This window comes from Acanthopagrus latus, chromosome 23, assembly GCF_904848185.1.
Source record: "Acanthopagrus latus isolate v.2019 chromosome 23, fAcaLat1.1, whole genome shotgun sequence".
NCBI classification, from domain to species: Eukaryota; Metazoa; Chordata; class Actinopteri; order Spariformes; family Sparidae; genus Acanthopagrus; species Acanthopagrus latus.
This window is the reverse complement of record NC_051061.1, coordinates 10227789-10241564: the sequence shown is the minus strand read 5'-3', so window position 1 is coordinate 10241564 and position 13776 is coordinate 10227789. Positions and strand designations below refer to the sequence as shown.

The 13776-nt window shown below is 38.8% G+C and overlaps 3 gene segments (V, D, J or C); all 3 read right to left on the bottom strand.

Annotated features, from left to right (window-relative positions):
- Positions 1–191: 191 nt before the first annotated feature.
- Positions 192–3231, bottom strand: LOC119014016. The segment is given in 5 exon segments: positions 192–246; positions 407–536; positions 1059–1151; positions 1649–1850; positions 1952–3231. Coding segments are annotated over 4 exon segments (351 nt in total).
- Positions 3232–10757: 7526 nt separating this feature from the next.
- Positions 10758–11403, bottom strand: LOC119014020. The segment is given in 2 exon segments: positions 10758–11065; positions 11158–11403. Coding segments are annotated over 2 exon segments (348 nt in total).
- A 1743-nt stretch (positions 11404–13146) lies between these two features.
- Positions 13147–13776, bottom strand: LOC119014009. The segment is given in 2 exon segments: positions 13147–13606; positions 13701–13776. Coding segments are annotated over 2 exon segments (366 nt in total).

The window sequence follows — 13776 nt, the reverse complement described above, 5'->3', positions numbered from 1 at the left end:
TGTACAGGTCAATTTGTGAGATTCTCCAGGCCTTTTAACCACTGGTTCAGATTCTGTCAGAGTCTGACCATCAACACCTGCAGAAAGAAAATAAATGTGTGTCATTGGCTTGGCAGCACAAATAAAAGTCATCTGAAATTAAGATCAGTGAAAATGTTCACCTGCCCAGCAGACAGTTAACAGCAGCAGTCCTGTCCTATAGTCCATCATGTTAAACTGTGTGTCCACTGTTCTCTGTCATCCTCTCTGCAGTCAGATAAGTAGTGGAGGAAGACATCTGAGTTTTGCATTGACTCCTCCTCACTGGGAGGAACTGGATTCACTTATATATCAGTTACTGTTTGGTAAAACTGTAGAATGGATGTCTGTTGATTTTCAAAACAGCTTCAGTATCTGTAAGACTCACACTTTTTGGACGTCTGTGAAGGTGCAAGGAAAGCTTCCAGCCCAAACACCTTATGGAAGTCTACAGACATCTGACTCTGGTTCAAAATCTTAATTTCCATCATTGTAAAACAAACAGTCATGTAAAATGCCTGTTGATAGAGAAAAATATTTAAATCACAGTGTAAACCAAAGTTATGACAAGTAGCTATACCATATGAAGTAATTTAAAATGATTTTCATAATAAGGGGTGGACTTTTCAGAAAATGTCCAGAAATGCTCCAATGTTGGGTTGTTGTATACAACATCATTAAAAAGAAAGTGATCGTTTAAATCACAAGCAAGCACAATACCTTCATTATGAATAGTTTAATTGAATACAATGTTTTGGTCCTCTAAGCTTTGAACAATAGTCAAACTGATAGAGGTTTGATGATCAAACTAATAGTGAATGATAATAGTGAATGAAGCTAATAGTGAATTTAGACAAGACTGACCTCAGTTAAACATTGAGGACGTTTTTATTCAGTCATTACTATTAACAATTAAACAATGGTGCTGAGTGGCTGAGAGCTCATCAATATACCCCTCCCAGCAGCCACCAGTGTGAATACTACTAGTTGTACCTTGTGTGTTGATTTGCTCGTTATTCAAAAGAATGATATTCGAGTACCATAAGGATGTCTGGAGGTAGATGAAGACAGATGTCATGAAATTGTTCCTTTTCACCCACAAGCAGCTGTTCTTTGGATATCTGTCAGAGACGCTGAAAACAAGATTAAACAGTAAAAATGTTTCTGTTGAAGCCTGTGAGGTGGTCACCTGGACATCAGTTGAGATCGCTGAACATAATTTAGATATCAGACAATTATGAGCTGAAAAAATGTCATCATTAGTCCATTAATTGTGAGTCACACAGAGAAGTCACTTTTTAGATAATGTCTCTGCTACATTCAATAATAGTGTTATTTTGGATTCTAATGAAATATGTTGTATTCCTTTTTCTTTATCATTGTTGAATGTGTCTTTTCCTCTTTACTGTAACAGTGAACTGGTGTTGAGATCATTAGTGGTCTGAGGGCTCCTCCTCTGGTGGCTTCATGTTACAAGTGTTCAGGCACTGAGGGGTTTTTGTTCAGGTCTACTGATGATTTGTGTTATTGTGGCTCTCTGGCACAGTAATACACAGCAGTGTCTTCAGACTGCACATTCTGTCCATTTAGAGTCACTGTGTTGCTGGAAGAGTCTAAATTGATACTGAACTTGTTCTTGAGGGAATCTTTGGTGCGTGTGCTGTATCCACCACCTCCAAATATAATCCACTCCAATCCTTTCCCTGCAGGCTGTCTGATCCAAGCTGTAGCATAGCTGCTAACAGAATAAGAGACCTGACAGGTGATGGTCAGACGTTGACCTGGCTGCACAGTCACAGAGGCTGGCTGTGTCAACTGTTCACACTTCACACCTGTGGAGGAAAACATGTTGAATATTGAATGAGTGTAATAACAGTGAACAGTCAGTGTGCTGTGATCATACTGTCAGTGTCTCTGCCTCAGTGAGACTCACAGGATCCAGCAGCCAGCAGCAGCAGCAGAGCTACAGAGAACATGGTTGGTATTAAAGGTGATCTGATGGGAACTTCTCTTCTTCTGCTGCAGCTGACAGCATGATATCAAGTCTTTATAGCAGACTGTGAGGAAGTTCACTTTGCATAGAGAAGGACACTGACAGGATATAAAAGAAGGATCAACTGTCCTGTGACAAGGAGTCACAGCTTGGAGTTGTGCTGTGAACATTCATTTTGAGACACAAGTAAGACACACACTGACACAAAGAGAATATTTAAATAACATTTGAGAGAATTGACTGCCCTCGAGTAATTTTATAAAAGAAGCATTATTTTTCTCCTTTAAATTATGACTCATTCAGATTCCACAAAATTTAGATACATTATTGCATCTTAATTTGTATAAATGTTTAATTTTGTAATAGTTTTATTTCAGTGACCACATTGTTTTGCTGTCTTTGGGCCTTTAATCAACAAATAAACTTTATTGTATTTAATGTTTCCTATCAAAATTTCTCAGCAACATATTTAAAAGTTTAATATAATTGTGTATGATATTGAGGTATCTGGATGGCAACACATTCCGATCTTTGATTTTATTTAGTTTAGATTTACCAATGACTAATTGTTTCTCCTTGTGTGAGTTAAGAAATGTAGATGGAGTGGGCTCACAGCTCGAAGGGTTCCGCAGTCGATTTTCAGCTGTGGGTGTGTTAAAGGTTACCAGACGACAAGGACAGCATAAAGTACTAACCCTGAGTTTGACCCCCACGCCAAATGGTGGAAGATGCCTAAATGTTTATGTTTCTGTAGAAGGACAGAGACCATTGGGGAGCCAAGTTAGATGAGTTAAGGGAGATGAGCAGGTCAACTCCTCATTTAATCTGTTGGATAATTTACCAAAGTGACCAAATAGAAGAAGCGGGTGTGTACTGGAGAAGGGACTCTGAAAACGCTCTCACAAGAAGAGAAGGGGAGGTGGTATTTGGTAGATTTTCTAAGATTGAAGGCTTGATAGGATTTCTGATAGGGCAGAGGGCGAAGCGTTTTGGTTTTGCTTTTGCCATAGATTTGAGAATACCAGAAAGTGGACGCTTTTGGATCGGACGCTGGCATGAGCTCTGTTTCAATTCCACCTAGCCTTGCCTTCACAGAATTCTTTTATAATCAAACTACAAGCCAACACCTTTGGAGAAGCGATCCCACAAACGACAACATAAAATACTTTGTTTGGCTCCCTCAGCCCAGGAAAGATGTGTGCTGCAGGTTTTTGTACAGCTGCTCAACCAACTCCAGTCACTGTGGCTCTCGAGCACAATAATAAACAGCAGAATCTTCAGTCTTCAGACTGCTCATCTGCAGATACACCTGCTGTCTGCTGTTGTCTCTGGAGATGGTAAACTGGCCTTTGACTGACTCAGAGTAGTAAGTGCTGCCATCACCAGGATAGATTTCAGCAACCCACTCCAGTCCTTTTCCAGGAGCCTGTCTGATCCAGTGAATCCAGTAGTCACTGAATGTGAATCCAGATGCTGTACAGGTCAATCTGTGAGATTCTCCAGGCCTTTTAACCACTGGTTCAGATTCTGTCAGAGTTTGACCATCAACACCTGTCAAACCAAAAAACATACACATTTAATGAGTTACTTTCCCAGCACAGATGAAAATATCTGAAATAAAAATCAGTGTAGGTGTTCACCTGCCCAGCAGACAGTTAACAGCAGCAGTCCTGTCCTATAGTCCATCATGTTAAACTGTGTGTCCACTGTTCTCTGTCATCCTCTCTGCAGTCAGATAAGTAGAGGAGGAAGACATCTGAGTTTTGCATTGACTCCTCCTCACATTGTAGAGCTGGATTTGACTTGGATCTCAGTCACTGTTTGGTGAAACTGGAGAACAGAACATCTATATTTCATCAGTCAATCCTCCAAGAGACCCTTTTCATGTTTCAGTACAATTTGTGCAGCAGGTTGGGAAGCGCGTGATCAAAATTATTTGACCTTCATTTTAGAGGGGGAGACAAAACAGTGATAACAAATGTTGTTATGTTGATTGTCTGTCTCTTATTTTGAAGTGTTAATGAGACATACCTTTCTAAAACATCATGGGAAGAAAACATTTTTTAAAGTAAAACTCTCACCAAAATGCAATGTAGGCTTTTTTTGTGAATGTCCCTGAGTCAAACTTTCGTGTAAAAGCATGATTATGATGACAGAGACACTTTTGATATTCACTGTATTTTCGTTTTCAGGTCAAAATCATTTTCAATGGGAGTGCTACGGCACTTTACCGATAGCATCAAAATTGCTATTTTTAAACCACTAAGAAGGCTCGACACAACATGATACTTTACTCATAGTATCACCAGGGTCTCTACACATGAACACCAGCATTGAGAACATTGTTTGTGTACACAGAGTTTGCTAAAAAGAAAGTTTTAGAACAACTCACATTTGCAGTTTCTTGTTCCACTAGCTGCCGTCATGGCAGCCGAGAAGTATCGATTTCTGAATGTGACGTAACCTGGAGGACAGTTAAGGTGGAACACTCCTAAAGCTTAGTTCCATATAAATGCATAGATAATTTGTTGTTTTTTTCATTAGTGAAAAACAATATTGACCTTGGAGTTGATAAAGGAGCCTCATATAGGAAATAATACTAAAATGAAATGCCGGAAAAGTCACGTAACCCTGCATCGCACATCAGCTGTCTTTAATTGATCCATATGCGCGAACAGGGTCAAATCGTAGAGGACCAGGTGTTCTGCTACGGCAGCAATCAACATTTCCAGCGTCATTTCAGAACGAATGTTTGGTAGGAACCAAAATTACGTGGGTTGTTCTCCGGGACCGACCAGACCGAGGGATGACAGCAGAACGAGACATCCCCACTGCCCAGCAGACAGTTAACAGCAGCAGTCCTGTCCTATAGTCCATCATGTTAAACTGTGTGTCCACTGTTCTCTGTCATCCTCTCTGCAGTCAGATAAGTAGAGGAGGAAGACATCTGAGTTTTGCATTGACTCCTCCTCACAGGGAAGAAACATCTGGGCTCGAAATATTTATTGAAACTTGGGAATTAATGTTCAAGAATCTAACATGTTTTAGTTTCTGGAAAATGTCAGTCAGCATTAACAATGCAGCCACATTTATACCATTGAAATCTTTTCCTTAGTTCAGACATCTGACACATTAACATAGAGGTTTTATTCCAGTTAATTCAATAATAATTCATCATGTTATCGGTGCTTTGTTTCTTATCAGTCACTTTAAGAACAAGTGGCAGCACATTAGTATATTTACAACAATAAAAGTGATCTACACTTTAATTCTGATCAGCAGCATCACTTGCACTTGATGAATAGTGCTTGATTGTCATTTTACACCATCATACAATTAATTCATTCATTGAGGAGTTTTGAATAGATTTTAGATCATGTTTTGATCAAGTCAGCTGATAAAATCTTTTTCAACCTGTTTTTTTTTTTTCTTTTCAAACTAAATTCAAATAGTTCATGGTTGATATATTGACATATGGTGAGTGATGCAACATGATGCACATGCATCATTTGTTCATTTGATGTTCAATTGAAAGTTCAAATTCTGAAAATGAAAACATGATTCTTCATTTCATTACTTGTGTACAGCGGACAGAACAGATGAAAAGTGTTTCATTGTTAACTGGCCTCATTCAAAGGGACATTATTTGTTTTCAAAGTCCTGACATGCTTCAGTGCTTCTCATTCAGAGATCAGTGTTGTCAGTGTTTGTACAGCTCTGTAGTCTGCTGTGTCACTGTGGCTCTCATGCACAATAATAAACTGCAGAGTCTTCTTGTTTTAGACTCTTCACCTCTAAGGACACAACATTTCTGGACGTGTCTTTGGTGATGGTAAACTGGCCTTGGACACTTTGGGCAAAGATTGTGCCAGTTCCAGCATCAATGCATCCGATCCATTCCAGTCCTCTCCCTGGTTTCTGACGAATCCAGTGCAGCCAAGCCAGAGCAAGTCCTTCCACTTTACAGGACAGAGAGACTGGTTGTCCAGCTCTGCTGACCACTGGCTCTGAGGAGGTGAGGGACTGACCCTGAGCAGCTGAAAGAGACAGAGTTTAGATGAGGAGCAGCCAGCAGACATCCAGAGCTCTTGTTCTCCTCCTCTGCTGACACACTGACACTGACTTCACTCACCTGAAATGAAAGCCAAGAAGAAGAAACTCAGTACAGCTGTCATGGTGGAAACTTGGCTTAGTCTGCAACTGCAAAGGCTTTTATGAAGGATGTATACTGTGCAGGCAGAGTGGGTGGGGACTGTTCATCAGTGTGTGAATTTGCGTTTTATCTGTCAGAGATTTGGGAGCTAAAGTCTTGATACATAAACACTAAATATGAGAAAATGAGGAGCCTTGTTGAGAATTAGAATGTGTGATGTGAAGTTAAGAAGAGCATTAATACAGTAAAAGCTGAACTGTCAGCCTCATGCTTTCATTATAAAACTGATGGGTCACCTCAGTGAGAGAGAACACTGCAAAGACAGGAAACAAAGGGAAAGTTTCAGTCAGAGTTTGAGCATCATTAAGTTAAGATCAATGAGATTAGCAGATATGAGAGTCTCCTTGTAGTGACAGAGAGAGAGAAACTTGGCACTGACTGACATCTAGTGGTTTTATTGTAGGAACTGCAACATTATTTTTCAACCTTGGATTGTGACCGACTTTAGAAACAAAATAATACAAACATTATTCTGGATCCATTTCTTTGTTTCTTACCAATTTAAATTTCTTCAACAAAACTACAGAGTGCCTCTTCAATGACTTTTTCATCAACAGTGTTCATGATTTTATTATATACAAAATAAGAATGAAAAAAACCTCATTATTTTTGAGGCTCTTTCTGTCCAGTAAAGATGAGTTCTGTGGGTTTTTGTACAGCTGCTCAACCAACTCCAGTCACTGTGGCTCTCGAGCACAATAATAAACAGCAGAATCTTCAGTGTCTGATCCAGTTCATCACATAGCTGCTGAATGTGAATCCAGAGGCTGTACAGATCAATCTGTGAGGCCTTTTAACCACTGGCTCAGATTCTGTCAGAGTCTGACCATCAACACCTGTAAGGAGATAAAGGATCATGTTGTAGTTAATTGTTTTAGGCTTGAAACTTTTTGACGACAACTTTAATTCAAGATCAGTGCAGATGTTAACCTGCCCAGCAGACAGTTAACAGGAGCAGCTTTCAACTGCCAGAAACACACAATTAATTTCTGATGTGTCAAAAGAAAAATGAACTAAAGAAATCTTTTTCTCATATAGATTGTTGAACTCTTAATGTTGTTCGAGCCAGTGAAGCATTAGTTTAACTGGTATCAAGACTGTGATTTTGAATTCCTGTAAGCAGCAGCAGATGAAAGCACAGTGAATGATCAAATGTTTCAGTTCCATGAAAATCTGCTTCAGGAGGTCAGTCCTGCTGGTTGTCATCAAAATGTTCAACTCATCATAGATTTATCACATTATGGAAATCAGTGGACTGGGAGGCTATTTCATTTTTCATTTCTACTGTAACATAAATTAAACACTGATCAGAATCATTTCATAAAATAGGAAATAATTTACATCATTTGTTGTTTCAAAGACAGAACACAATAAAAAAAAAAACATTCACCGAAAAAGAGAAGAAAACATATTTAAATTCTAATTATTTCTGAAACTGTAATTATTATTCAGTCAAATGATATAAAGTAAACATTAATTTTTCAGTCGCAACTCATGACTGTTGTTTAGAATAATTTAAACTGAGACAAGTGAATGTTTCCAGTGGTGCAAGATAGAGGAAGTAGTTTTTGTATGACTCTCCTGTTATTGTCTCTCACTGTGTGTCTCTGGCACAGTAATACACTGCTGTGTCCTCAGTCTTCAGACTGTTCATCTGTAGGTAGAGTTTACTGCTGGAGTCATCTCTGGAGATGGTGAATCTACCCTTGACTGACTGGGAGTAATCCGTGGGAGAGCTGTCAGTAAGTATAGAAGCTAAATCATCACTCAGAATGGAAGCAACCAACTCCAGTCCTTTTCCAGGAGCCTGTCTGATCCAGGCCATAGCGTAGTCACTGAATGTGAATCCAGATGCTGTACAGGTCAATCTGTGAGATTCTCCAGGTCTTTTAACCACTGGTTCAGATTCTGTCAGAGTCTGACCATCAGCAACTGTCAAGTGAATAAAAGAAAATGTCAAGTAAAACAAGATGATGACACAGTTATAAAGTATGTTAGATCATGATGTGTTATGATGTTCACCTGCCCAGCAGACAGTTAACAGCAGCAGTCCTGTCCTATAGTCCATCATGTTAAACTGTGTGTCCACTGTTCTCTGTCATCCTCTCTGCAGTCAGATAAGTAGAGGAGGAAGACATCTGAGTTTTGCATTGACTCCTCCTGTGGGAGTGTGTGTCTTTTTTCAGTAAGCAGGCAGGAACTTTTCTCTTAGTGTTGTTCTGTCATATTTTATCACACATGGTCCTATTTGTTAGTTTGTTCCAAATTCATTTAGTCTGTTCTAATTTCTGGTCTGGCAAGGGCATGAATGCATCCAAATCAAACAGACTTCATGTAAATGACAATGATTTACTGTCTCTCAAACATCAATACAGACCGTCTCATCCTTCCTAAAAAAAAAAAGTGTAGAAAATATTTTTTGTTTCAGTTGTGCTTCTCCCCATATATTGAGGGATTTAATCTCTGATGTTTACTGAAACTAAAGAATGAATGTTCACTCTACAGGAGTCACTCCTCTACAGAGAATGTTGTTATTTGTTTTTTAACTTCTCTGTGTAGAATAATGTTTTGTTATCTTTATCTGTGGATGGCCAGAAAAACAGAATGAATTACTGATGTGTCAAAAGAAAATGAACTAAATAAATCTCTTTCTAATATAGATTGTTGAACTCTTAATGTTCTTCGAGCCAGTAAGGTATTACTTTAACTCATATCAAGACTGTGATTTTTAATTCCTGTAAGCAGCAGCAGATAGAAGCACAGTGAATGATCAAATGTTTCAGTTCCATGAAAATCTGCTTCAGGAGGTCAGTCCTGCTGGTTGTCATCAAAATGTTCAGCTCATTGTTATGGACATCAGTGGACTGGGAGGCTGCAGCGGTTGTAACAGACCTCTTAATTGAACGTTGTAATTTTCTTAAACTTCTGGCACAGTGGAATACATTCTAGTATCTTGTAAGCTATTATAACTTTCATCAATCTGTCTTTTATTTCAGCTGAAAAGTAAATCAAACACTGAAACAGTGAAGTGAATCAGAATCATTTTATAAAATAGGAAATAATTTATATCATGAAGGGATAAGCGGTTACGGAAAATGACATGACATGACAATGTACATCATCCATTGTTTCAAAGGCATAACACACAAAAATGTATACATTTACCAAAAAGAGATGAAAGCATATTCAAATGCTAATGATTTCTGAAACTATAATTAACATTTAGTCAAATGAGATAAAGTAAACATTTATTTCTCAGTCACAACACATGACTCAATTTTAAAATAATTCAAACTGAGACAAGTGAATGTTTCCAGTGGTGCAAGATAGAGGAAGTAGTTTTTGTATGACTCTCCTGTTATTGTCTCTCACTGTGTGTCTCTGGCACAGTAATACACTGCTGTGTCCTCAGTCTTCAGACTGTTCATCTGTAGGTAGAGTTTACTGCTGGAGTCATCTCTGGAGATGGTGAATCTACCCTTGACTGACTGGGAGTAATAGATAGGAGTACTAGCTGTGCCTATATAAGCGATCCACTCCAGTCCTTTTCCAGGAGCCTGTCTGATCCAGGCCATAGCGTAGCTGCTGAATGTGAATCCAGAGGCTGTACAGGTCAATCTGTGAGATTCTCCAGGCCTTTTAACCACTGGTTCAGATTCTGTCAGAGTCTGACCATCAACACCTGTTGAGACAAAAAAAAATCATATGTGTGTCACTGGCTTGGCAGCACAAATGAAGGTTATCTGAAATTAAGATCAGTGTAGACTTTCACCTGCCCAGCAGACAGTTAACAGCAGCAGTCCTGTCCTATAGTCCATCATGTTAAACTGTGTGTCCACTGTTCTCTGTCATCCTCTCTGCAGTCAGATAAGTAGAGGAGGAAGACATCTGAGTTTTGCATTGACTCCTCCTCACAGAGTGGAAATGGATTTGACTTGGACCTCAGTTACTGTTTGGTGAAAGCGGTGAACTGAATGTTTATTGTAAATGAGTCATTCCTCCAAGAGAACCATTTCATATTTCAGTACAATTTGTGCAAAAGGTTGATAAGCATGTGATTAAAATTGGTTGACCTCCATTATAAAGCACAGTGTGCAACAAATGAATACTTTAACAACATTTGATCAATTGCACAATGCCACTAAAGTGAATACTCGTCATCATACTTTAGAGGGGGAAACACAAAAATTACATAACAAATGTTGTTATGTCTGATACTTCTTTTCAAGTGTTCATACCATCAGGGTAAAGAAAACCTTGTTTAATCTAAAATATTTTTCCTTATTCAGTCTTAATTTAGATGACTTTTAAAACACACTTGTCTCCACTATACATTCAATGTTATTGTAACTGAACATTTGAATGAACAATGTTATATTCCTTTTATTTTTTTCATTGCTGAATGTGTCTTTCTCTTTATCAGTGAGCAGGTGTTTAAACCATTAGTGGTCTGAGGGCTCCTCCTCTGGTGGCTTCATGTTACAAGTGTTCAGGCACTGAGGGGTTTTTGTTCAGGTCTACTGATGGTTTGTGTTATTGTGTCTCTCTGGCACAGTAATACACAGCAGTGTCTTCAGACTGCACATTCTGTCCATTTAGAGTCACTGTGTTGCTGGAAGAGTCTGAGCTGATACTGAACTTGTTCTTGAGGGAATCTTTGTAGTATGAGCTGTATCCCACACGTGCACTTCCAATCCACTCCAGTCCTTTCCCTGCAGGCTGTCTGATCCAGTGAGTGCGATAGCTGCTGACAGAATAAGAGACCTGACAGGTGATGGTCAGACGTTGACCTGGCTGCACAGTCACAGAGGCTGGCTGTGTCAACTGTTCACACTTCACACCTGTGAAAAACAAATAAAATGTTTTGTAACAAATGATCAAGTTAAACTGCAAAAGAAGAACCGTTGACTTTGACAAATCCAGAGAGACTCACATCCAGCTGCCAACAGCAGCAGCAGAGCTACAGAAAACATGGTTGATGTTGAAACTGACGTGCTGTGAACTCCACTGACAGCCTGATGGGAAGTTTTTATAGCTGAGTAACAAGGAAGCTCACTGAGTTTGCATAGAATCAAACATATGAAGCATCAATGTTGGTCTGACTGGAGCCAATAGAAGAGTCTGTTGACTGTTATTATATCTGCAGAGTGAAAACATGCCTGGAAATCACCTCTGCTTTACACATGATATTTTCATTTCATTACAAAGTCAACTGTAACATTTTGAAAATGTCCTTGTTTTTACAGAAATGAACCAACCATTAATTTTGATTTAATATCAAAAATATAAGTCATTTCTTGGGCAACTGTATGAAAATGATGAGGACCATTATTACTGTACCTAATGGCATTATTAACTCATGATGGATGATCATGGATAATAATCAACTCAAAACTAAAACCATGCAACAAATATAAACACAGGGCTATTTAGCCCATATATAAATGTACCTAGTTTTCCAATATATTCAGATATAGAAAACTTTGTTTCTTGTTTCACTGAACAAAGCTGTCAATATTCTCTCCACATCTTGAGAAAGTATCATTTCTCATCAATGTAACTTTAATGCCAGCCATACATCAGTGGTTCTCAAGTGTCTCTGTGTTGTATCATTATGAATGACTTGATCTGAGGATGTTTATTATGTGACACAATCTATTAATCCAGTGAGGATGAGAAAAGGCAAAATACCTAAAAAAAAAAAAACTAACCCTAACCCTAACCCTGCAAAAAAAAAAAAAAAAAAAAAAAAACAGATTATTTTTCTGTCTTGGTCCTTTTGACAGAAAGTGTTGTTTAGTGTGTTTGTTTGTTTGTTTACTGATCATTTTCCCAATGAGCAGTTTGCAGGACAAAGTTGTACATTTTTATTGAAAAAATAAATTAGGATATAAGATACAGTATATCAAACAATATAACAAAAGTTTAATTAATGAGCACTATCAACCCAGTAAATATGAGCACTGCAGGTTTTTGTACAGCTGCTCAACCAACTCCAGTCACTGTGGCTGTCGAGCACAATAATAAACAGCAGAATCTTCAGTCTTCAGACTGCTCATCTGCAGATACACCTGCTGTCTGCTGTTGTCTCTGGAGATGGTAAACCGGCCTTTGACTGACTCAGAGTAGTAGATGTAGCTACTGCCACCACTGGTGATATAGACATAGGCAATCCACTCCAGTCCTTTTCCAGGAGCCTGTCTGATCCAGCTCATCCCATAGTCACTGAATGTGAATCCAGAGGCTGTACAGGTCAATCTGTGAGATTCTCCAGGCCTTTTAACCACTGATTCAGATTCTGTCAGAGTCTGACCATCAACCCCTGTTGAGACAACAAATATGTGCATGTCATTGGCTTGGCAGCATAAATAAATGTTATCTACAATTAAGAGATTTGTAGATGTTCACCTGCCCAGCAGACAGTTAACAGCAGCAGTCCTGTCCTATAGTCCATCATGTTAAACTGTGTGTCCACTGTTCTCTGTCATCCTCTCTGCAGTCACATAAGTAGAGGAGGAAGACATCTGAGTTTTGCATTGACTCCTCCTCACAGGGAGGAAACTGTTCCCACATTTCTTTGAAGTAAAATTCACATTTACAAATGACATTCATTCAAATCAGTTCTAGTGTAGTCTAGTGTTGTCTCAGCATCATGGTTTCTCATACGCAACACAAGCATATTAGTCAGATGAGGTCAATGATCTACTGTTCAGTACCTCTCAGTAATCAGAGAATATCCATGAACATTTTTGAAAATGTTTTATTGTCACATGTTAAACCATCCACCAATGATTTGAATGAACTTTCTGATCAACAGCTTTCATTGTTTGTACTTGAACACAATGACATGGCCAGTTTAATTTGAATCAATGTTTTGACAATTGAAGTGACTATTTTTGTGAGTTATGTAGCGTCAAAAGACTCATGGGTTTATAGTAAATTATACGGAATAGCGATATACATATATAAAAGTGCTTTTTCATGTGGACAGAAAACCCAAATGTCATGTAAATCACATATTTGTTGTCTGTGGAGGTTTTTGTGCAGCTGCTCCACTGTCTTCAGTCACTGTGTCTGTCGAGCACAGAAGTAAACAGCAGAATCTTCTGCTGTCAGGCTCCTGATCTCGAGGTACTGAGTGCTGCTGGACACGTCTTCAGTCATGAGGAAACCACTTTGAAAGGAGCTGGCATAGCTAGCAGAGTTTGAACCTGCGTTCATCCTCCCAATCCACTCCAGAGCTTTCCCTGGCTTCTGTCGTATCCAGTGAATATAGTAGCTCGTCATGTCAAACCCAGATATGATACATGACATCTTCACTGTCTCTCCAGGTGTTTTCACCTCAGAGGGAGACTGATCCAGTTTGATCTCACTCCAAACTCCTGTAAACAAAGAAAATGTGATCATTATCCAACAACCTGGTAAATCACAGGTTTGACATTTACAAAAGAAGTAAAGCTGAATTAATTTTCTCACCGTGAATACTAACTACAAATAACAAAGTCCAGATGATTGTATTTTCCATTCTGTGATAAACACTGTAGTTCAGAGC